This window comes from Periplaneta americana, chromosome 3, assembly GCF_040183065.1.
Source record: "Periplaneta americana isolate PAMFEO1 chromosome 3, P.americana_PAMFEO1_priV1, whole genome shotgun sequence".
NCBI lineage: Eukaryota > Metazoa > Arthropoda > Insecta > Blattodea > Blattidae > Periplaneta > Periplaneta americana.
The window spans coordinates 37335432-37361564 of NC_091119.1; the positions used below are offsets into that span (position 1 = coordinate 37335432).

General features: G+C 34.7%; 1 protein-coding gene across 3 annotated transcripts in view; it reads right to left on the reverse strand.

Annotated features, from left to right (window-relative positions):
* Positions 1 to 26133, reverse strand: part of Pak (serine/threonine-protein kinase PAK 3-like protein) — an 86986-nt gene that overhangs the window by 37831 nt on the left and 23022 nt on the right. For 2 of the 3 annotated variants that reach the window (XM_069820334.1, XM_069820332.1), the window contains exons 4-6: positions 15414 to 15573; positions 6680 to 6745; positions 4800 to 5032 (exon numbers count right to left, since the gene is read on the reverse strand). In XM_069820334.1, coding sequence (XP_069676435.1) covers positions 4800 to 5032; positions 6680 to 6745; positions 15414 to 15573 — 459 coding nt within the window. The remainder of the gene's footprint in view (positions 1 to 4799; positions 5033 to 6679; positions 6746 to 15413; positions 15574 to 26133) is intronic. The other variant, XM_069820335.1, reaches the window with a different exon arrangement.

Here is a 26133-nt window from a genome sequence, read left to right on the forward strand (position 1 = left end):
TCAATTTTTCCCTTTTTATCCACATTATTCGATGCCAGAAACTCACATCGAGTGCACACAAACTCTATGTGACTTGATATTGTGGTTTTCTGTTAATGTATCTACAGTAACGTAAATATTATGCAAATCTAGCTCCCTATAAAGCAGACTTGAATAAATTCAAGAGAAAAATTGTTCTAGGGCCGGGTATTGATCCCGGGATCTTTGGCTTAGCGCATCAACGCTCTATCAACTGAGCTACTCAGGAACTTCACCCGACACCATCTCAAAAATTCAGTCATTAGAGCATTGGTGCACTAAGCCACAGGTCCTGGGATCGATACCCGGCCCCAGGACAATTTTTCCCTTGAATTTATTCGAGTCTACTTTACAGGGAGCTTTATCTGAAAGTTAGATTTGCATAATATGTAAGTTACTGCAGGTACGTTAACAGAAAACAACAATTTCAAGTCACACAGAGTTTGTGTGCATTCGATGTGGGTTTCTGGCATCTTGTCAGGCCACTCAAGTTATGTGGATAAAAAGGGAAAAATTGAAAAGGTGTCGGGTGAAGTTCCTGGGTAGCTGAGTCGATAGAGCATTGGTACGCTAAGCCAAAGGTCCCGGGATCAATACCCAGCCCCAAAACAATTTTTTCCTTGAATTTATTCAGACAGTGATGTAGTTTATTGTGATTTCTCTAATAAACACATAAGTGCTTGTGTATTTTTGAGCACACAATAGTGTCGTGGTTAAGCAGTAACACTACAAAGTCGAAAGATCGCGGGTTCGATTCCCGATGGAGTCATTATCATGCAGATATGCAAAAGACTTACAATTCCACCTCACTTTGGCCAAATTTCTTTGCTTAAGTATGCACCTGTCACTTCTCGTGACATAGAAATATCATTTTCTGTGTTCAAGGAAGTTCTTCAGATAAATGCATGAGCTTAAGTAGAGATAATTTTGAGAATTTAGTTGTAGTATGTTATTTCAAAATAAAATCAAAATATAACATAACGTAGAACTCAATTTTAATAATGCATACTTTTACTGTCTTTTCACTTCATTGTGCATGTCTTGTCATATGATAGTGTATGAATGCATGCATGTTTTAAGATGCATGAAAATCCGAGCTCTAATGATGACAGTCCTCCTGGCTAGGTTGAAGCAACCTGCTGACCAGCGGTAGATGTGATTCTCCATTCATATTGGAGGTTGAAATTGGATGATGCAGCTACCTAATCGTAAAAACCAGGTGTACAAAAAAAAACCACAGCTGTAATTTGCTCAACAAATTGTGTATGGTGTTCTCAAGAAGAAGAAATGGATATGAATTAATTAACACACTGTGAAACACTCAACAAAAATAAAAGTCTTACATCTAAATACTGTGAAGCAAAAGAGAAAATAACTCTATTGTCAAATTAAGAGTATCAGATACCTACCTACATTTCTCCTCGATAACTAACATTCACACAATCTCAGCATCCAATTGCGCACATATTAAAAGAAGGAAGGTTACGAAACAACGAAGTTTTGATAGTTGTTTCAAAAAGCAAAATAATCCAGCATTTCAAAAACACAGACGTCATTTACTTCACGAATTTCCTTTTCTGAACTCTCTTCTTCTAAGTAACTTTCTCTCACATCCTGTGCATTTGTATAATCACAATATTGTAAATACAGGACATGTTAAACCAGGGGATCGGCACTCCTACCATCTCTTGGCACTGCAGTCTAGCAAGCATATCACCAACTTTCGCATATAACATGCCACACAACACTAGTCTGGAAAGTCAACTTTTGCATAACTAGTGAATTATTGAATAATTTCGAGGGAAAAATTCTTCCGGGGCCGGGTATCGAACCCGGGACCTTTGGTTAAACGTACCAACGCTCTCCCAACTGAGCTACCTGGAAACTCTACCCGACACCGATCCAATTTTTCCCTCTATATCCACAGACCTCAAAGTGGGCTGACAACCGTCAAGCAACCAACATTGAGTGCACACTAACCCTGTGTGACTTAAATTGTGGTTTTCTGTTACGTACAGTGACGTGTATTATGCAAATCAAGCTTTCAGGTATAACTCCCTGTAAAGTTAATTTGAATAATTTCGAGGGAAAAATTGTTCCAGGGCCGGGTATCGAACATTTGCATAATACACGTCACTGTACGTAACAGAAAACCACAATTTAAGTCACACAGAGTTAGTGTGCACTCAATGTTGGTTGCTTGACGGTTGTCAGCCTACTTTGAGGTCTGTGGATATAGAGGGAAAAATTGGATCAGTGTCGGGTAGAGTTCTTGGGTAGCTCAGTTGGGAGAGCGTTGGTACGTTTAACCAAAGGTCCCGGGTTTGATACCCGGCCCCGGAACAATTTTTCCTTCGAAATTATTCAAATTAACTTTACAGGGAGTTATACCTGAAAGCTTGATTTGCATAGTGAATTATTTATTTAAGGAAATGGAGAAAATCTTATCTGAATTCCAGAGTAGTTCCTTAAAATGTCCTCATTACATTCTATACACAGAATGCAAAGGTGCTGGCATCCATGTTGAGCTGTGAAATTGCTGTGTGGGAATTAGTGCACTGAGTTTTCCCAACTTCATGTATAGTATTCCAGAACTTTATACACCGCTGCAATATGTGTACAGAAAGTAATAGGAGACATTTTGAGCAAAAGCTCCAAAATTCAGGTAATAGGCCTATCTTCTCCATTTCTGTAAAAGTAGTTCACAAGTTACACAAAACACCACTTGCCAAACTGCAGTTTCGTAAAATGGCAAGAACATTATCTGCAAGTTCTAACAATTTGCTTGCCAGACTGACCAGTTTTCGTCAAGTTTAAAAGTATTTGATGTCAAATTCTTTGTTATTTTGTAAATTGTAAAGAAAGAATCAAAATCTGGTTTTTCATGTACTAATACCGCCATAATTTCGTGTTTATCGAGAAATTCGCTTGAAATACATCTTGTTGCTATAATAAGCGAAAGTAAAATCCATATATTGTTATCGATAACCATGTAATTCGTCAATATAGCATAAAATCGCTGTAAGACATTTCTTGTTGCGTTAACATTAATGCGAAAAAAGAGTGTACCTACACACAGACAATATCTTTTATGTAACCTCATAGGAAGAAGTCACAGATATTCAAGTCAGAGGACACTGTCTCAACGCTCTCAGTTTTTGTGTATTGCACAACATACCAACTACATTCCTGCAGATTCACCATTACGTCACTAAATGCTGCGGAATTCAGAAATGAGTTTAAATAAATGCTCACATCATTTACTACAACGCAACAATGCAAAAATAACAAGAGATCGGTAAATCTAAACGAACTAAACTAATATTTTATGATGAAGGATGGGTGGAGCAGAGAAAAATTCTCTCCAGCACCGGGACTGAAACCTGGGTTTCCAGCTCTATGTGCTGAAGCTTTATCCACTAAGTCACACCGGATTCTAGTTCCGGTGCCGGATTGAATCCTCTCAGTTTAAGTTCCACCCCTCAGTTTCCCTTTGGTGGCCAACCCTCATGCACTGTGTCACAGATGTGTGACAGTGGCACAATGTTCAACACACATGTGCAGAGGTGCACTCATTATGAGTGACTAAGTGACCGGGATCCGACGAAATGAGTGTCGTCTTGAATCACTAAGTGATTATTTATGTATATCATATTAATATGATGTACCGAAGTAGATATGATATTTTCGTGCAAGATTTCTGCGTTATCATGGATGGGTGGAGCATGTAGAGCTGAAAACCCGGGTTCCAGTCCCGGTGCTGAAGAGAATTTTTCTCCTCTCCACCCAGTCATCATACCGTCACCTGAATGCAAGAACTAGGTAACTCGAAATTTGCGTTTTTTAGTTATCTCTTTTATAGCATAGAAAAAAATCGCACAAAATGTAATGCAAGAACTATAGTCCCGATGCTGTTATTTCCGGCGTGACTCCGTCTCTTTGCTTATGTCTTAGAAAGTGAAGGCTCTATAAAGTCTAGGTAGGTAGTATCGTTCGCCATTTTTGTTCATACGTTGCCGAGCTACCATACAAGGAATCTATTTGCCACACTGTTAAACATTATCATGTCGTAGCTCCTATGATAATAAATCAAACGCAATGTAATTCAGCAAATAATTGAGCGGAAAATAACGTCTTTGTGTGCTTTCTGCGAACGCCAACGAAAGAGCTAAAATGGCGGGCGATTATATTAAGTATTTATCGAGCCTTAAGAAATGAATCAGCGAATCACAAGACGCACAAGTTTAAATGTATCGACCTGCAACGCGATTGGCTGCCGGAAATTAGAGCGACTGGACTATAGGTAAGTGATTGAACGATACTAGAGACATCTATTTTCCAATGTAACAAGTAGGTAAAAGAAAACGAGACATATTCCTTGGTGCAATAAATAAGTAAATAGGCAATGTCACAAAATAGAAAAAATCAAGTTACCTAGTTCTTGCATTCAGGTGACGATATGATAATGCAGAAATCCTGCAAGGACATATCATATGTACTTCGGTACATCATATTAATAAATTACTATGAACAGCTTCTATTTGCTTCTGCTACCATCTATGGTTTCCACCGACAATTAGATATACGCTTACCACAATATTCAAAACAGGAATTGAGTTGTTTTACGACACTAGAATAAAATTCGTAATGTACACCGTTACGAAATTATATCCGTTGTAATCAAGGAGGATTCCTATGGACATACTATATTTTTCCCATATCTCTGTCAAGTTCATTCTCCATTTATTTCTGTCCTGACTAGCAGCACATTGAACACTTACTATGGATTTTGTTCGCTCTGGCCGGGCTGCAATGGGAGGTGGAGGAGGCTCCTCTTCAACCTCACTACTTGTGGCTGCAGATGTAACGTTCCCACCACCCTCCGTGTCTGGAGTAGTTGACGATGGACTGCTGCTCGAGGGATGGCTCAGGCTATGCTGACTATGGCTGGAGCCAGAGTTGGTTCCTCCCTGACGCAGACTCGGTCGCGGTGATGGTGCAAGGTCCACAGTTGCTGTTCAACAAACATTCAATTAAAAATCAACGTTTTCTTCATCCATATCAACAGATATTTAAATCTTTATCATCTGACCTCAAGCACTTCCCTGTAACAGCAACGTTCCAAAACTATAGACACTTTTCTATTTTCAACTTTTTCTATGGTGCAGCATGGAATTTTGATGTACAAGGTGTTGCAAAAAAAAGTAACAAATGGTTTTATTCTAGTTTCTTTCTGTTACCTTTTTTTGGCAAAACCTTGTATTTAAGAGGCATATTGGTCCGACAAGTTAGCATATAAATGAAATAAGTATAATAAATCCTTCAATAACTGTCTATTTTAACCTAATGAGTAGTACAAGAAATTACATTATGTCATTATACAATAAAAATATGACTAGAGCTTTCGCCAATTAAATGGAATCTTCAGGTCTAAATAGCATATGGTAATGCTTTAAGCATAAAGACGTAGGTAAAATGCAACATAATATTTTTTTATTGGGTTATTTTACGACCCTGTATCAACATCTAGGTTATTTAGCGTCTGAATGAAATGAAGGTTGATAATGCCGGTGAAATGAGTCCAGGGTCCAGCACCAAAAGTTTGCTCATATTGGGTTGAGGGAAAACCCCGGAAAAAACCTCAACCAGATAACTTGCCCCGACCGGGATTCGAACCCGGGCCACCTGGTTTCGCGGCCAGACGCGCTGACCGTTACTCCACAGATGTGGACTGCAACATAATAAAATATGATAAAGTACATGATGTGAGATAATTACAACATTATGAATGACTGCACAAACAGGAAGCAATGTAACAATAATAACTTGAAAAAGGCGTAGTGGTTGCAGTAATTAAACCTCATATAGAGTCTAGATGTTAAAATACAGAATCTGTGCCTTGAATAGAAGTCTGCAAAACATGTGTGCAGCTTATGACTATAAAGATGACATGGTTAAAATGGGTAAAAAAGTTGCAGCAGTCATCACGACGCAAAGAAATGTTAAATGTTATGTTTTATTTAACGACGCTTGCAACTGCAGAGGTTATATCAGCGTCGCCGGATGTGCCGGAATTTTGTCCCGCAGGAGTTCTTTTACATGCCAGTAAATCTACTGACATGAGCCTGTCGCATTTAAGCACACTTAAATGCCATCGACCTGGCCCGGGATCGAACCCGCAACCGTGGGCATAGAAGGCCAGACAACGCAAAGAATGGTAGCGTGTTATGAATCTGTAAGAATCAATAAAAAAGTATTGAAGTTCCTGTTTGTGCAGTCATTCATAATGCTGTAATTATCTCACATCATGTATTTTATCATATTTTATTATGTTGCATTTTACCTACGTCTTTATGCTTAAAGCATTACCATATGCTAATAGACCTGAAGATGCCATTTAATTGGCGAAAGCGCTAATCATATTTTTATTGTGTAATGAACTAATGTAATTTCTTGTACTACTTATTAGGTTCAAATAGACAGTTATTGAAGGATTTATTATACTTATTTCATTTTTAAAACCTTGTATGTTTCACCAGTATGACATCAGTATGGCATCATCATCATCATTATTAATGGATAGGTGATGGAATTGTGGTAAGGGAAACACAAGTGTCATTCGGAAACAAGTCTGTCCATCACAAGCTAAAACTGAACTTACAGAAATCTGAATCTGGATCCTTGGTGTAGGAAGCCAATACTCTAGCCATACAGCTAACAGTGCGTACTAGAAACAACAATCAATAGAGAAGTTTCAACGGTTAAGCATGGCATAAGCATGATACATAGAATGTACTACAGCAATTCTCTAAACAAAACAAATATGGTGTCCACTGAGCTGCACTATATGCCCATCCAACACAAAAGCCACAAAATTAACACTTAAAATTTCATATGGGCTATTCCATCTCAAATCGACCGAAATATAGAGAAAATTCACCTTACAATTTTTAAATACAATGAAACTTTTTCTGTCCGTTGACAACTGTGATACAATGCTTTGTGCAAAGTTTGAGGCATCAGAACTTCATAGTGTTTAAATTAAAAACATTTAAATTCATCGTATTTTCATAAAATTAGCAACTTTAAACTGTTGTAGCTCCGAAACCCTTTCACCCAATGATCAAAATCATGGTTTACTTTGATGCTGAGAAATGATAGTTTATACTGACATGTAAACAGTTTTTCTTACTTTTTATGGAAATGGAGAAATTTAGATTTTTCTTCATTAAGATGCCTTTGCCCACGAAAAAATATTTTTAAAATATATGGTTAGATTCCGCATTGAAAGTACAAATAAACACATATTTTTTACTGGTGCACAGTTGATAAAGTATTGAAAATATCAAATAAAGAAAATAAATAGTACGCGCGTGAACTAACCAGCTGACTGTAGGTAGTTGAGACAAGCAAGGCCAGGAGACAAACACCTGATGTGTCGTCTAGCAGTCATAGCTGGGCTAGCTTTATCACAGTTTTCATAAACACAGGAGTAAAATGACGCCCAATGCTCACTTATCTTCAGCTCTCGGCCAGTGTGTGGGGTACTGCACCATTCAAGTCTATGCATGTCAAAATAATTTATTTAATACCCTCGAAACTTATTGCCGAGTCACTAAGCAAACAATGCCGAATCCCTCTTAATAATGCAAGGTTGTTTCTCAATATTTTTTACATTTTTACGAATGAGCAAAAAGCCTAAAAGTAAGTAAAATCAGATTATCTGTCTCTCTGTATACAATAAAAATAAGTATTACTTCTTATCATAACCTACTAAATGTCAGCTTCAAAATGAGCTCCCGTTCAATGTTCTGCAGTAAATGGTTCCAGAGTTCTGAGCACTGAAAGGGGCTTGTTTTTATAAAATACGCTAAATTTGTCGCTCAATAGTACGAAAACCGTTTGACTTTCGATAGTATATTTTTGAAAATGCACTCTCCTCAGCATCTTGTATAAATAAGGAAAAAATTTGAGTATTAAAAAAATGCGAGGTTTTTTACTGATCGATTTCATATGGAATAGCCCATACACTTCTTCACTATTTACCACTGCACTACAATTCTTTACAAGTAAAAATGTTGCTATTCCTCACAACAAACTACGCCTGGAGGAGTACAAGAAGCAGTATTGTCAGCAACCCTATTCAATTTCTTTCAGCTATTCACTATAAAAATTGCCATTTTACAAATGTGCCCACAACACTGTCATATTTACTACAAAATTGGATATTTAACATGCATACAACAGAATCCAGAAGTACTGTACTTGAAAAAAACAGAAGCAAGCCTTATAAATTGGGGGTGGGGGGGAAGCTACATATATACATCTTAAAGTTTAAACGTTATCTTCAGAATTTGTCCAAAAGAGACTACACCTGTTTAAAGAAGCCATTCCGAGGACAACAAAACAAAATAACTAGGAATCATAAGAAAATCTTCTATGCCACACTAAGCAGATTGAATGTTATGTACGCAAATACACCTTGAGCGTCACTCAATCCAACATAAATGTGCAGGCTATGAAAAGTTCAGAGAGCAGTTCTTCACACAATTATAATGCTGAAATACACTACAACAAGCGCATTTCTACAAGAAATTTCAAATACTGAATCTGTACAATGCATATTAATTGCGTATATTAAAATATAAAAGAAAAAAAAAAAGATATAATCATTATATTACACTGTAGTTTGTTCTGAGTATATAATTAAACCAAATTACATACATGCATTCAATCAGGAATTAAGCTCACTTGTTAAAATGTATCTCCGATTTTGTCCTAAGTTCCTCGACATTAAACCTTTTAAAACAAAGTCCATTGAAAACCCCAAGTAATCAGCAGAAGACCAGAGAATATAACATCAATGAGATCATTAAAATTAGCAGTCAAACTCTATGTTGTTTGATCTTCAGCATAAAACCAGTGTAATGAGATGTTAGTTCTTATTTACAGCGTGGCCACATCTATTGGATTAAAAGTTTTACTGCAATTTTCTTCACGTGGTTAGATGTTGTCATATTCTCAGAGTCTAGTCTGCTAGAAAATTCATTACCATATATTACAGAGTTATCAGTTTGTGTAATAGTTAATGCTGTATGAGTGTTACAATACTGGGGTTTAGCACATAAAATGTAATGCAGGAATCTGAGAGTCATCAGTTCACAAGACACAAGAATTATCAGTAATATCAAAGAATATTTCGATAAGAAACGTAAAAATAATGGCTCTTTATTATCCATCAGACATATAGTATTTACTCGTGTCATAGATGCAATTTTTTCCATAATTTTTTATTAAAAACCCATTACAAGGAAAAAAATTTTAGGGGCAAAAGTCATAACTACCTGACTTTCCACGTGATAATTACATCTGGTTTCGACAACGGACTTTCAAGTAATATTAAAAATGATCGATTGTACGACTCAAGAGCATCGATACATCTAATGCAGTAATAATGAATTTTTTTTATTGGGTTATTTTACGGCACTTTATCCACTGCTGTGGTTAGCTAGCATCTGAGTGAGATGAAGGTGATAATGCCAGTGAGATGATTCCAGGGTCCAGCGCCGAAAGTTACCCTGCATTTGCTCTTAATAGGATGAGGGAAAACCGTGGAAAAACCTCAACCAGGTAACTCGTACCAACCAGGATTTGAACCTGAGTCCGCTCGTTTGATGGCCAGGAATGATGTTACTCCACAGCAGTGGGCAGTAACAATGTAAAGTGCGTAACATACAAAATGAATATAAAAAAAATAGCACAGTATAACTACAGTCTAGTATATACAGTCACGAACCTCAATACGTAGTAAATATACATCCATAGATAGTTGCTAACCACTAGGATCGCTAATATCGCATCATTACAGACAATGCGAAATAGTACCGGCACAGTCTATTGTTCCTAGCACCCTCACAACTCAAGTTTCGTGACTGTACAGACGTGGACAAATTATTAGCAAAATTGAAGATTTTTATTATATATTTTTACAAAATGTGATTCTTCAATTTAGACTAAAGTTGACATTTTTGCGTATTTCCAAATTATTAGCAAAATTGAAGATTTGTATTGTATATTTTTAGAAAATTTAACTCTTCAATTTGGACTACATTTGATATTTTTGCATATTTACAAATTATTAGCAAAACTGAAGGTTTTTATTATATATTTTTACAAATTTCGATTCTTCAATTTGGAATAGAGTTGACATTTTGGATATTTCCAAATTATTAGCAAAACTAAAGATTTTTATTTTATAGTTTTACAAAATTTGACTCTTCAATTTAGAATGTAGTTGACATTTTTGCTAATTTAGAAATTATTAAGAAAATTGAAGATTTTTATTATATATTTTTACAAAATTTAACTCTCCAATTTAAACTACAGTTGATATTTTTGCATATTCCTGTTTATTGTAATGATAGAAATATGCAAAATTGCCAACTGTAGTCTAAATTGAAAAATCAAATTTTGTAAACAGAATTATCATAAAAATCGTCAATTTTGTTAATAATTTGTCCACGTCTGTATATACTAGACTGTGGTATAATCTAAAACTGAATCAAATAAGGCAAAAACTAGGTATAATGCTCCTCACAGTAAGTTGAAAGTTTCTAGACTATTAAAAAGAACCAGTCAAATCCATTTTTGCATTTTAAAAAGAACCAATAGTAATAAATTAATCATTTGTTTTAAAAATTTAAACTTGAGAAATGCATCCAACATTACAATTGTATATTACTACAGGCAGCAATTGAAAATGTAATGCCTACATTATGCGGAAATTTTTTTTCCCTACATATTACTGTCAAAAAATGGGGTATGTACATTATGTAATGGCATCTATTACACGAGTAAATGTAGTATAATGCAAAGAACTGCAGACGATTGTTCTGTACACACACAAGCACACTTCCTCAACTAATTGTAGAAAAGTTAGATAGTCAAGCAAGTAACTTCTATGTTTCTGTCATATATTTTACACACGGCTAGCTTTAAAATGTATAATTAATAGAAAATTATCCATTATCTTCTGGTAATCTAGTTCTGAGTAATAATTTTCAAAACATAAAAAGAAAAAAAAAAGTAATAAATATTATAGTTTGCTCTAAGCATATAATTAAACCAAATTACAAGATCCTATTTAACACAATGATTAGTAATTTATTTTAACGATTAAATCTAATTTTTTCTGAAATTAAATTATCTCTGCTATTCGAATAAAAGAGCATGCACTTAATATACTTTGTATATAGCTTATCACATGGACATAGGTGCCAACTACATGGGGGCAAGTCATCACTAGGGGGCATTGCCCCCAAGGAACTCACTGCTGGAGAAGTTGTCCCATGCATTATAAAATTATTTCCTAACACGTATATGTAAAGCTAGTCTATGTGAAAAGAACATGAATTGCCTAATGACCATTTTAAATGGTCTCAGTTACATGCATTTTGGCTATGTTATATTAGTGCACAATAATTTCATGATTAGTGTTGCCTCTACAGGTGTTCCATAAGTCTGGAACCATACACCAAATCTCTGAAATACTATTTCTTCTTCTACTTTACAGGTACTTCTGAAGCCAGAGTGATGTAGTTAAGTAAAGAAAAGCGCATTCAGGGATCCTCTTTGTTGGCACCAGCAATCATAGGGAAGATGTCCTTGAATTTAATTGGTTGCTGATTACACAAAGCTGGGTGGAAAATCTGATTAAAAATTATGAGAGACGTGGCAGATAAACTGCTCAGTGGACCACAAGAACGCCAGCAGACAATAAGTTTTCTCACGCAACTGTTGTGTAATTGGAGCTCTTTCAGGGTGTAACTGATTAAATTCCAGGGCAACTTCCCTGTGATTGCAGCTGCCAACAAACAGGATTGCTTGAATATCATTCCTCTTTACTTAACATCACTCTGGCTTCAGAAGTACCTTTACAGAAGAAGAAACAATATTTCAGAGATTTGGCCTATGGTTCCAGATTTATGGGACACCCTGTACAATGATTTCTTCTATAAACATATGTGTTGACAAGAGAATTCTTTGACACTGATAACATACAGTAATCTAGCCAATGATTAATACATGCCGGGTAATCAGAGATCAATACAAAAGGTGACAGTTGCTTGTAATTCCTGCTGTGGTGCAATTTATTTCAGTCAGCAAAATGTAACAACTCCTTATCCAGCCGAAGCCGCTCACTGTTTAAAAATACCTCTATCAAAGAGATTTGTTTAAAAATACTTATCATACTTCTATCAAAGCCTTGCCACATGTTAACTTTGAAAAAAAAAAAACACACATAACTTGCCAGCTGCTTGGCGAATGCCAATGTAGTTATTTAAAGATATGTACAAGTTAGGCAGTGTGTGTTGTTTTTTTTTTTAACTGCTGATTACTGTGATTTTTAAGAAATGTCGCAACTCTGAAAGTTTTATTTCAGTATAACTCACAACTTTTTTGAAACAAGTGATTGAAAGGTAAAAGATAAACACATGATTAATAAGGCCAAACTTGAACATCATTATTATATTAAAAATTCTTGAAATCTTGGTGATTTATATCAATTGATAACATATTCATTGGATTGGGAACCATGATGGTGATACCGTGAAAAAGTGAGAAACAGTCAATGAAGAAACAAGTTTTATTGGGCATAATTATAATTAATATAGCGACAATTAATGAATATGGATAAATTTTTAATACAATTAAATCAACCAAAGAATGGTCCAGTAGGGTATCAGTCAATGCTAACTTAGCTGTCCTTCATGTTTACTGCGAGATAGCTAATTTCAAGGACGTCGACCAAACTGTCAATGAGTTCACTGGCCAGACTTCATTGAGATTCGACATTTGCCATGTACCAGAGACATTAGAGTCTGTCCCCAATTTTAATTCAACTGTCGTATGTGCATATTTATGTATTAATGTATATAAAATGGAACCTGATTTTATTAACTCATAGTGAAACATATATTTAAGTATGTACCATGTGTTTTAAATAACTTTTGTCACTATATTATTTTTTTAATTATTACCATAATGCAAGAAATTGAAGCGACTTTTCAGTCTAGACATGTTGCAACAATTTATAGTCCAATATGAATGTGATGTTACAGTATCTATCTTAAATTAAATGTTGCAATGTCTCTCAACAGAAAACTTGTTGCAATTTATCAGACAGTCTAAATAACCATAGTCTTCGATTTTCATTAAGGGAGTACTACGATGAAATATAACCATATTTGTTAAAAAAAACAGATTTTTTTTTACATTTAAATATTCGCCCTTTTTAATAAATATGGTAAGTTTGGTGACCTTGGCGCAACTAGAACACGTGTTATTACATTCATTTTTAAATATGTGCATTGCTCAAGGGCCACATTCCGTCCTTTTAAATCTCCTGCTAAGTTTTTCATTTTTCAATACTGGGATTCATTTTATTCTTTATTGCCTTGGACTAGACGTATAAAATTCAATGTTATAAAATGCAACAACCCTATTTTAGTATTGTATGTAATTTTTAATTCGAATATTTGCAGTATAATGAAAGAAATTTTTTTTCTGGCTAAGAAAGTGATGTTAACCAACAATAATCGAGGAGTACATGTCATCACAATTTCAGATGCACTTCCAAAATGATTCCCAATATTTTATATAATTTTTATGAAAATATTTTTTTAATGACACAGTTCTTAAATAATCACTCTAAAAATTTCAACACATACGTAAGTCTATGAGAGTTGTTTGTGGTAAAAAAATGAAACGAAAAGATGCATAGGTTTCTGAGATATAAATTTCACCACAGTATCCCTTTAATACTAATTTCATGGATGAATATATAATAGGATGCAATACTTCGGTCAGTACCATCTGACGGAAGGGGGTTCAAATAAGATGATCAGCACCCGACGTCGTGGGTGGTGAACATTAGATTACCCAGAGTTCTCTATTTATCCATTCGTTCGAGATGAACAGATGATGCTCAAGAAGACAAGATGGCAGCCAGAAACTTGCTAATGAGTGGACATAAGGTGATACTAAGTGTGTGTATAAGCAGTGTATGTTAAACAGTGATGTTTATGGATGCTGTAAAAATAGTGTTGTTGAATGTATTGTAAAGTAATAGTAATATAATAAGTTGAACTAAGTAGTTTTTGCAGACTTTTCCATTGCGCTGTACAATAAATACCTAAAGAATACAATCCCATTTATCTAACCTTTTGCTTTATTTTCTGTCTCTGTTTGGTTATATTTTAATTGGGTAGTGTACAATAGATCGTCTCTTTTATCTTCCTGTTGGCTCTGGTAAGAATTTTCAGTGGAAGATGATGTGAGAAATAAAAATGTAAATTGATAAAAGAGTTCTATTCAGTCAATACTTAACATAAAACACAATAAAACATGTTATAACAACAGTCGTGTCGCCGCCCTCATGGATTCAAGACTCTTTTCCAACTTTTTTATTTTTCCTGCTTTCCATAATCGGCCACATGGCCGACCTGTCTGTAGTATCGTCAAATCTGTCTTGAAAACTGTACCTGCAATGACGGAAGAGTTTTGCCGTTCCCTTGGGTCACACGCGCCTCTTTCAACATAGTGTTTCTACATACATCGTGGTGGCTTTTTGCTAAGTTCTATTCTCTGTTTTTAAGTTATATTGTAGTTTTAACTTCTGTTTTTAACTTTATATACCAAGTGTTCACTTATAACATGTTCTATTCGACCTACACGACCTGAGGATGCCAATCAAAATTGGCGAAAACGTTTGTTTTTAAATTGTAAATGTTGTTATAACATGTTTTATTGTGTTTTATGTTAAGTATTGGCTGAATAGAACTCTTTTATTAATTAACATTGAACTTAACGGAACCAATATGCCTTTAAAAAAAATGTAAATGTTTTATTCTAAATTGAGTTAGTTGAGAATATCGATGAGAATGGGAGGGAAGGAATATTTTCTGCATAATTTAACATTTTCGTCAAAAGATGCGCTAATAAATGCATGGAGTAATTAGTTTTTGTTCCGATACTTAGTGCGCTGCTAGATGTAATAAGTTCTCCACCGTCCAACAGATGGCAGCAAGATCTGTTTCTATATTAGCGCCTCTAGCATGTGTTACGGGAAACTCAGTAAGTTTCGCATCCTATTATATACACATCCATGCTAATTTTATGAAGACTACAGTTCTCAGGTCAATTAATTTTTTATTGTGAATAATTTATCTGAAAACTGGCATTATCCATTGTGTTAGTGCCCAACAAGGAATTCAGAAAACTCGGTGCCTGTGCACACTGAAGTGCATAACATAAATGTGGATGGTAGAAGAAGAGGCATTAATAACTTATAAAAAGTTGCGAAGGCTAGCTTACAGATTCAAAATTGTACTTACCAACCATTTTAGTAGTTGTCATATATTTCGATCCTTTAGCTTCTTTAGTGGAATTATCAAACCAGTTAAGGACATCGAGCACAGCCTGTGGATTCTTCTTCTGCTCCTGCTTGCTGATGTTGGAGTTCATCAGAAGCCGCGCCCATGCTTCAGGCATCCCCTGCAAACAATATAACTCCTGTAAATGGAGATGCAGCTCCATAAAATCTCACTACACTACAAAGAGCATAATTTTTTCTAAAACATCTAAGTCACACTAATGCCATACCTTTACACCAGACCATTAGCATGAAAACATTCAGTAACTATAAATTGTAAAATTTTTTGTTAACAATAATATTTTAAACGAATTTTGGAATGATACATATCACGTATTAAATTGTAGAAAATGAATGAATTAATAATAAACATGCAGAACATCTACTTACTATTTTTATTACAGAAGTAAGTTCTAATCTTAGTTGATTTCATTCAATTGTTAATCGCATAGGTCTATTATTCGATAATAAAATGTCTCCATTATTAAACGATTACTTCATCTCTAAAATATTTCTCTATATAATTTTAATGAGTTTCAATTTAAGTATAAGAAATCAGGCTTTACCTTTATGATTTTACAAGTTTCATATATATTTGGTTGTTTTTATTAATAAATAAGAATGACTAACAAAAATCAAATAATATTTTGAAATACTTAATTTGCTTAATTGATGAACTAGTGGACTTACTCGTGTTAAATATGTAATATTTGTCAGGCTTACAGCTGTTTCAGTGCTTCACGCACCATCATCAGAGCCTACTAGATCGCTGTGTCATCTCGAACTTCTATGCCTGTTAGGAGGGTGTGTTTTATTGTTGGAAGGTGTTGAAGTGTGGAGTCGAATAGTGTGTGTGTACTGAAATTGATCTGTGTGTTGAGGATTTGATCGGGGTGTGTTTTATTGTGTTTGTATATTTCGTATTGTTCTAGTGTGTTGAGTTTTTGGTTCTTGGGTTGTGTGTGTAGGATTTCCATATCCGTATTTATGTTACTGTATGTATGGATAGTATTGGTTATGTGATCGGCGTATGAAGATGTATTGTGTCCTCTGGTTATAGCTTTAATGTGTTCTTTGTAGCGTGTTTGGAATGATCTGCCTGTCTGTCCTATGTAGAACTTGTCGCAACTATTACATTTGAGTTTGTATACACCTGTGTGGTCGTATTTATTTGTTTGTGGTTTTTGTGTGTTGAGATGTCTTTGTAGTGTGTTTTCTGTTCTGTATGTTATGTTGTATTTCTGTTTCCTGAATGAAGATGCGATCTTATGTGTGCTTTTGTTTTCATATGTTAGTGTGATGTATTTCTTGTGTTCTTGTGTTTGTGTTGTGTTTTGTGTATTTTTGTGTTTGTTAAGTTTTTGTTTTGTCTTCCTTATGATGTTGTCTACTAGTTCATCAATTAATTATATTCAAGTGTTAAAAGTGGTGTACGCAAGATTCAAAATGGAACTTAATTTGCGTCATTGGTGAAAGCAATGCCAATTTACTTTGTTCTTCATACAAGAAGGAAATTTATAAACAGATTTATAGGTTTGTTTCATTTGCTCTCGCTATGTACAAAAAATGGTTCTAAGAATATGTGTATGTTCTTATGGGGAAAGGATGATATTTTTAAAACTTTTTTCCTATTTAGTGTAAAATATTAATTTTTTGTATGTAGAGAGCTCATAGCTGTAGCAATTCAGCCAAATATAAATATAAAAAAAAAAATTATTTGGGGGGCCAAATTTGAAAAAAATATACCCAATGCAGGATTATACTAAAACCGATATATCTAAACCGTTTTTAAAGATTGATTCAAACAGTTTTTTGCAATGTATTTGCAAAAGCATGTTCTACAAACTGTCTGTAACAGAATTTTGATATTAGTCCCTACGTTTGTAAAATAAACAATTAAAATTTGATAACACTTTTCTGATTTCCTTTCTCCCAAACAAACGGACGTATTTTTAAAATTACATCAATTAACAAAATTCTGTTACAGAGAAAAGTTTCCTAATAGTCTAAAGAATGTGTGTTCTAAACTTCATGCATGTATCTTTAATAGTTCAGAAATTATATCCATTTTTGTCTGGCAATGTAGCAAAAAAATGAAGTTACTGGAAACCGATAAAAGGTGGTATGTGATTCAAAAATCCATAGCGCAGGAAGTTTATAAATGACATGCCAACATAAGGGCACAAATACCCACAAAATGTTATGCAATGCATTCCACACATATCAAAGAGTATTTTAAAGAAAAAGATTTTTTTTTTGAAAATATAATTTACCGGAAAGAACAATAAAAGTGGGCAAGTGATTTAAAAATTCATAATGCAGGAAGTTTAAAAATGGGGACTCAACATCCGATAAGGGGAAAAATACCCATAAAATGTTATGATTTACATTCCATACATATCACAGAGTATTTTAAAGAATTTTTTTTTTAATTTACTCATTTTTTCACCAAAAAAATACCATCCTCTCCCCTTAACATAGGTTAATATGAAAGTGACACTAATTGTTATTGTTACTGCCTATTAGACAATGACGGGCAAAACAAAAATGCAACACTATGTCAAACATTTCTTTTTGTCCAATGGCAGTGTCCTTAACTTGCCATTATTGCCTCAATTTTACGAGAGTGCTCATAAGATGCCACTAGTATCGAGAAGTGTAGACAACTTAGTTCGTGAGAGACTATCCAGAGTGCACCACAGGTGGTAAATCTATATTACACTCACAATGAATGAATAATTATGACGATGATGGAGAATTATCGGGATGTCCCAGAAAAACCGGAGCACCTGGAGAAAACCTGTGTTGCCTGGACCACGAGCTTGTCAACGCTAATTATAAATTCAGAGTAGATCAGGATTTGAACCCAGGTCCCTTAGCTTATAAGCCCAGTGCACTATCACTAAGCCACCAATGTCGAACATTAATATAACTATTATAACGGCTTATTAAAATTTTACCAAATTCCCACACATTTTTTTTATTGAGAAGCATTTTCTTCTCTCTCTCTCGAGGGATTTAACTTGTCAAAGGATAATTGATGAACTACCACCAATATGCATTTCACACTATTCTGTGCAATAATGTCCTTCCAGCAACGGAGTTTATGACTTGCTAATGACTGCGTTTTAAAATCTGAATATATTCACTGTTATTTCGTGGAAAACAATTTCAATTACTGTACATACTTAAACAAATGAAACAAATCTGTAAATCCTTTTATACATTTTCTTGTAGTACGAAGTACAATATAAATTGAAATCACTTTCACTGATGACGCAAATAATTCAAAACATTTAGTTATTGTCAATCATTCTTATTTTTTAATAAAATTAGTCAAACACACATGAAGCAGGAAAAGCAAAGTCCAATTTCTTACACATTACTGTAATTTAAACTACTTAGAATTGGTATGGAGAACTGCATTATCATTACCATTATTACCACTATTATTATTATTATTATTATTATTATTATTACTATTAATGAAGGAATTTTCTGTGATAACACAGGTTTCGTCAACCATAAACTATTATTATTATTATTATTATTATTATTATTATTATTATTATTATTATTATTATACAGAATAATAAAATCACGATGTTCACATATTTATACCAGCAATCATTATTCTCACATTCTCATCAAGACATTCCATCCATTAATGTTCTCTTTCTCAAATCATTTCTTATGCTACCTTACGTAAGTTACATGTCCAGTAACATGTAACTTCCTTGAAGTAAATATGCTATGAATACTAACAACGTGATGTATGTTTTTTTTAAGTTACTTCAGTTAGGAAGAATAGACAGATCCCATATAAAGTTAGTAAAATGTTATCTTTTTTGTCACATTATAGTCCTGCAATGAATGGAATAAAACATATTCCTGAGTGTAAAGACAAGTTGGTATATGAACTAAATCGTCTGCATTTGAAGAGATTTAAAAATACCGGTGCATTAACTTTCATTTGTGCATCACATTACAAAGATAAAGTAATGTACAGTAGTGGCAAAAAAACCGAACCGACCCTTGTAGCTGATTTCAGAGCCTTGTTCACTCCAGACCACGATAGACTGGTAACTAAGACTTTCGTGGTTCGAATCCTGCCTGGGAAGGAAACTTTTTTTTTTGTTCTTTATTAAAATTTATTCCCAATACTTTTCGATTGCAGCAATATTTTACTACTTAATTAACTTAATATTCCCAAAACATGAATTTTATCAGCAATCGAAAAGTATTGGGAATAAATTTGAATAAGGAACAAAAAAAAGTTTCCTTCCCAGGCAGGATTCGAACCACGAAAGTCTTAGTTACCAGTCTATCGTGCTCTGGAGTGAACAAGGCTCTGAAATCAGCTACAAGGATCGGTCCAGTTTTTTTTGCCACTACTGTACAACTAGTGCGAACATTCTTCAGTTTTTAAGACACAAGCACGTTTTTCACGTAGAATTAAACACATTTCCTTAAAATTTTCATGTAACTACTGCCAACAATGCATCAAAGCCATAATTGCATCACTACATATTTTTGTTCATTCAAAAATTGAAACTCTATGGAATCATCTATGAGCAATGGCAAGGCCAGCATTTTTAAGTCGGATGTAGTATTTGAGTAGGCAGAGTATAATCAAGTTGGGAAATCCTTCTCCTTTAGTTTCCACACAAATGAACTGATAAAGGAGTACACTGTTACTACACAAGGAAAATATTATTCACAGTACAGTAGAATCCCTCTTATCCGGCACCAAAGGGACCAGGTTAGTTCCGGATACGAGATTTTGCCAGATAATTGAATATATACCGACATATACGAAAAAAAAAGTTCGTATTTCATTATGCCAAATGTTGAAATTGCAGTCATGTGAAGCTTATTTCTCTATCACTTGCTCATAACTGAATAAACATAAAAACTGTGTGGATTTTCCCAATTAAAACACATCACACAACACAAATAGGTACATTAATTGTAGGTTCGAATATTCACTGAAAATTATTTCGTGCGAACTTCCTAATGTGGCAACACTGACGGTCCGAACATAATTAAATAAACATAAAAGCTGTGTGGATTTACTTTATTAAAACACATCACACAACACAAAAATAATACACTAATTTTAGGTTCGAATATTTACTGAAAACGAAAGTTCGTGCGAATTTCCTAATATGGCAACACTGACGATCGGAACACAATTAAATAAACATAAAAACTGTGTGGATTTTCTTTATTAAAACCTATCACACAACAGGAATAATACACAAATTTTAGATTCGAATATTCACTGAAAATAAAATGTCGTGGGAACTTCCTAATGTGGCAAAACTGACGGCCCAGACTGTGGCAATGTGGCAGATTTAAACTTTTTTTTGGCCCAGCCAAAAATGGCGTTGTTTTGGTATTTCCGGTTATTTGGGTGCCGGTTACGAGGGATTTTACTGCATATTACATATTAATATTCTTTAGCATAAGATCTTTTCTACACTATACACACGCAAAACAAAAATAGTTAAAATGTGAAAATTTTACATACTGGTAGCTATTAAAATACGAACACTGCCTGTTAATTTACTTACAGCTATGTGAGAATCTGTGAGCTATCAAGAGGTATGAATGCTGCAGCAACATTTTCGTTGAGTATAGAAGGATCTTACACAAGCAACTTGAGATAAGAAACCCATAGTCTATAGACAGGCGCAGCTCGTGTTGTATATTTTTAAAAATCTTATTCTCTTTCACTCGTAAAAACCGAGAGTATATGTTTTAGCGTTAATCTGCATACCAAAAATTTGGTGCTTAAATCGACGCGCAAGTTACTTGTCAAGTAGGAATGGCTAAAAGTAGGATTGAATACCATGGTCAGTGTTTTCAGTGAGAAAACGCAGAGGGAGTGAGGGATGTTATACGACTGTTATAAACAGGAAAGTTGCTGCGACAAAGGCAGGAGTGAAATTCCTACTGGAACGCGCGAGGGCCACTGCAAAACACTTCTCGCTCTCCGTCTCTTTCTACTCGATCGCTCACTCTCTCTTCCTTTTCACCACTATAGCTAAGGGTGTGATTTTGTAGTGACCAGTTTACCTCTATTTCCATGCTTATTTTATCACGACTTTGGTGAATATTTCGTGGAAATATGACGGTTTGGGTTGATATTTCGTGAAAAATTAGTTAAGATATGGCATACAAAATACAGTATTATGTACAACATGTATAAATCCAGTCAGTAATTTTCAGTGGCGGCTCGTGGGTATTGAATTCAGGGGGGCTGCATACAAAAACAAACCAAGCAACTTATTTTATTTAAAGATTAGTTCCATGCGCCTTGTCTTGTAGGTTGCAAACTTTTGAATCATTTTCTTATTAAAATCCGGTATGTCGTTTAACATAATCTTTACAATGGAAAACATAGCTAATGCGGTCACTTCTCTCATCGTATTTCTAAGATAGGATTTTACTCTCTTCAAACACGAAAAGCAACGTTCTGGTTCGGAAGTTGTCATTGGTATGGTGATAGCTATGCGTAGTAGTTCCACAACTTCTGAAAATGAGGCCTGTAAGTTCTCAGATAGAAGAAACTGCAAGAGCTTGACTGCGTCACTGATATTTCTGAATTCTTGTCTCTGATACAACACAGTGAGTTCCGTTTTTAGTTTGTCTTTATCGAACATTGGAAAAAGCTTCACACATACATTTAGGTCATTTTCAGGAAATGAGTTTTTGTAGCATTCAAATTTTTCTTGACACAGATGAGAAGATAATATCAGATGATCTATGAACTGGAATCGGGTGTTAGCTTGTGTGATAATGAGGTTACACACTTCCTTGGCTGCCGCAACCCTTGTCTGAATCCCTTCGACCTTACGACGCTTTTTAGGGTTTTAATTTTCACAGATCTCGCTACTCAACTGTGCACTGTTCCGTGTTTGCCTCATTTATTGTGATGTTGTTAGATGTTTCAGATTCCATTATGGTTTGAAAACATTCTAGCAATGGCTCCTTCTTCTCATGAACAACATTTACTGTGCCTGGAAACTCTGGATTCATGGCAAGGAGCAGCAGGGAGAGGGGTAAAACTAACGCGCAAAGCATCCGAGATGAGACTGACAGCTCCAGGGGAGGAAGTGGCTTCATCCTATATTCCTTGTCTCTGGTTTCGCTCTGGCAGCACCAGGGGAAGAAGTGACTTCACTAACGATTGCGTGCATGTCAGTGAGAGCGAAATTTTATTAAAAAAAAATTCGAGCCACTAAATAGAGACTGTATTACAAATGTATTTCACAACATAAAACGAGACAAGAGCCACAAATGTCTGGGGGTGCTGCAGCTCCGCAGCCACCCTTCGAAAGCCGCCCCTGGTAATTTTAATTGTTACAAATTTCCTGATACTTTCAATATTATGAATAGGTTATTAAATTACTTTTTTCTTGAAAATTAGACCTACTTATAACCAATGTTTAACATCAGTTACACATATTTACAAAAAGTAACGAAAAATACTCTGACCATACCACAAACCAGGGAGAGTTCAATCTGATCTTAAGCAGCAAATCTTACACCGGTTTAAAGCTCTTAACTATCCTGCTCTTGAATATAAAGGCTCAGAATAATTTCAACATTTGAACATGGAAAACGAACTCGTCGATCACATAAAATATCTTTATATGTTGAAAATCCTCTCTCACTATTAATGTTTGAAAGAAAACCACAGCACTCGAAAACATGTTGAAGCAAAACTGTTGTGATCCTCGTCTGATTCAGAGAATTATAAATTAGAAGTAATATGCAAACTCTTCGGTCTCTGCAAAGACGTTGTAAGATCGTTGTCTGCAGCTGACGTAAAGCTTCGGAAGACAGCCATATGCAATTTTTTACTTCATTTCAAAGGATTATCTGTTTGTTTTTGTGAGTTTTCGTGAAAAAAATAAATGTTCCAAGTACTAATTTCGTGACTGAAGCTTTTCGATTAAATTATTAAATTTGGCGGTTAAATGTCACTCATTTTCTATGTTACCTTCGTCAAACTTACGTTTTTTGCGAATAAAATTAAGTTGTCATACATTTCGTGTATTTCGTTAATTCCAAAAAATCACGCCCGTACTTATGGCCAATACAGTCCACATTCGAAAACTGCAGTTGCGCAGTGCATTTAAGGTTAGTTTAATATTTTTAAAAATATTATTTTTTCCGAATTATTTGAACCCCCAAGAAAATTGGTCACGTTAAAATTTCCATGTTATGGCATAAAATCTCCGAAGGGTATGCACGCCATTGATTTCTACTATTTAAAATAGTTACATTTGAATCTGTATCGTTTTTAATGAAGTATACATGGTAATGAAGTCAGGTGAAAGAATGTGTTTCATTACTGACTTTGTAATGTGTAACATCTATATTAATATAGTGTGTTCCAGCGATAAGTACCGGTTTATTCATCGTTGAGCAACTGTCGGGCGGCCACCTTCCCCTCTCTCGGCATTCAATACCTCATGTAATGTTCCAATGACTAGTCAGTCTGAGATTGGAATATGTATGAGTGGAGAGGAGTCGTGTTGTGTTGTGTTGTGCTGTGGCGCTCATTTAGTTACTACGTGGAGATTGCGTAATGGTGAGATATTCTGTGCTCGAACGTACATACATTGTGAAAACGTATATACGAAAAAAAAAAAACAATGCGAAAATTTAGAAATCGTTTTCCAGATCGACCAGTTCCGATCAGGATGGCAATAAAACAATTAGTGAAAAAGTTGATTGAAACGGGTTGTGTAATTGACAGAAAAAACAACCACAATCTCGTGTGCTTATAGAAGAAAAAATTAACGAAGTTGGAGCTGGTATGAAACGTACACCTGAAAATTCTCAGAGACGTGTAGCAAGGGAGACTGGAATTTCAAAAACATCTGCCCATCGAGCACAAAAATAAATCCATAGTTTATTAATTTCGGAATATAGTCATCAGTTATAATTTCAACATACATTCCATTATTTTATATGTCAATTTTAAAATATTTACTTCTTTAGGACCATTTTAATTACTTTCCTGCCTAGAACAGTGTCATATTGCAATGCTTCTTAATAACCTCTTTGTATTCTATTGCCCCACGCCGTGGCATCGTGGTCTAAGACATCCTGCCTAGGACTCGCGTTACGAAATGCGTGCTGGTTCGAGTCCTCATGGGGGAAGAAATTTTCTCATGAAATTTCGACCTCTGTATGGGACTGGTGTCCACCCAGCATCGTGATGCACTTCGGGAGATACAATAGGTAGCAAAATCCGGTTATGAAGGCCAGCTGTAATAGCTGGAAGGATCATCGTGCTAACCACACGATACCTCCATTTTGGTTGGATAATCGTCCACCTCTGCTGAGACATCTGGATGTGAGGCCAGCAGCCAACTGTTAAACATGGTCCTTCATGGGCTGTCGTGCCTAGGATTATGATTATTATTATTATTATTATTATTATTATTATTATTATTATTATTATTATTATTATTATTATTATTTGTATTCTATTTGGTTTCAATTTCTTCCTTTTCATTTACATTACCGAAATTACTTCACTTCAAATTTGCTTTCGTCATTTTATTAACTGTAGTAAGACTTGAAAGCAATTCTTTAGTCCTTCCAATTGGTTGCTAGCCAAGAGAAAGCAAATCCAGTGTGGGGTTGCCACCTTTAGCCTTTGGGCTGTCCACTGAAACGATGGAGTGAGACCATAACAGCCCACCAGACTACGTGATAGGAAAAAGAAGAAGCGTTTTATTAACAATTTTACATTATTTTTCTTTAAAAATTATACTAGGTATTTACAAGTATTAGATTTACTGGATTATAACTTCAAAGTAAATATTATGTAGCCTATATTTATCTATTTTTTCTAGTTAATCCTTTAACAATAGATAAAACCACGAATATTTCTATTATTCAACAATTAAAGTCATCATTTTAGCTTACACTTATTTAATTACTATGCAAACAGTCCATTTGATTTGTCATATCAAGTGAAAGGAAGGAAGGAAAATAATGGTGCTTATCTATACTTGATTTCATCAAGGACAACCACATAAATTATAATGTAAACAAATATAACCACCATACCTTCATGTGGATAAGTGTACTTCTTTTGTTTTCAATCAGAAACAAGTTTTCCATTTGCTCACTATAGCAACTGTGCGCTGTTATGCAGTTATGTCGTGATATCTATACATCTAACAATCTCTAACTTTATCTTGAAGATATTTATATTTGGGTGTATGCTTCACTAGATAAGTAGTAGCATTTGCACAGTTCTTAATGCAAAGAGTTATCATGAATGGAGCATTGTGCCTTATTTAATCTCTATGACAAACTTGAATATAAAATAAAATGCTACCTTTTAATATATGACAAATAGCAGATTTATTTGAATTCTGAATGCAGAATTTCTAAGAAAAATATTATAGTCTAGAACTAAAAATCATCATCATCTCATGTCCTTCACGTGTTAGACTGTAGTGGATCCGTTACAGTCTCATGCCAGCGTTTTCGTGGCCTTCCCAAAGTTCTCCTTTCTCTTGGTACATAGGCAAGAATTTGTCTACGCCATCTAGTGCGATTCACCCTTTCTACATGTTTCTTTCAGTGAAGTCTATATTATTGAACAAAATGAGCTATAGGACCTATTTTTAGTTCTTTCAGTATGT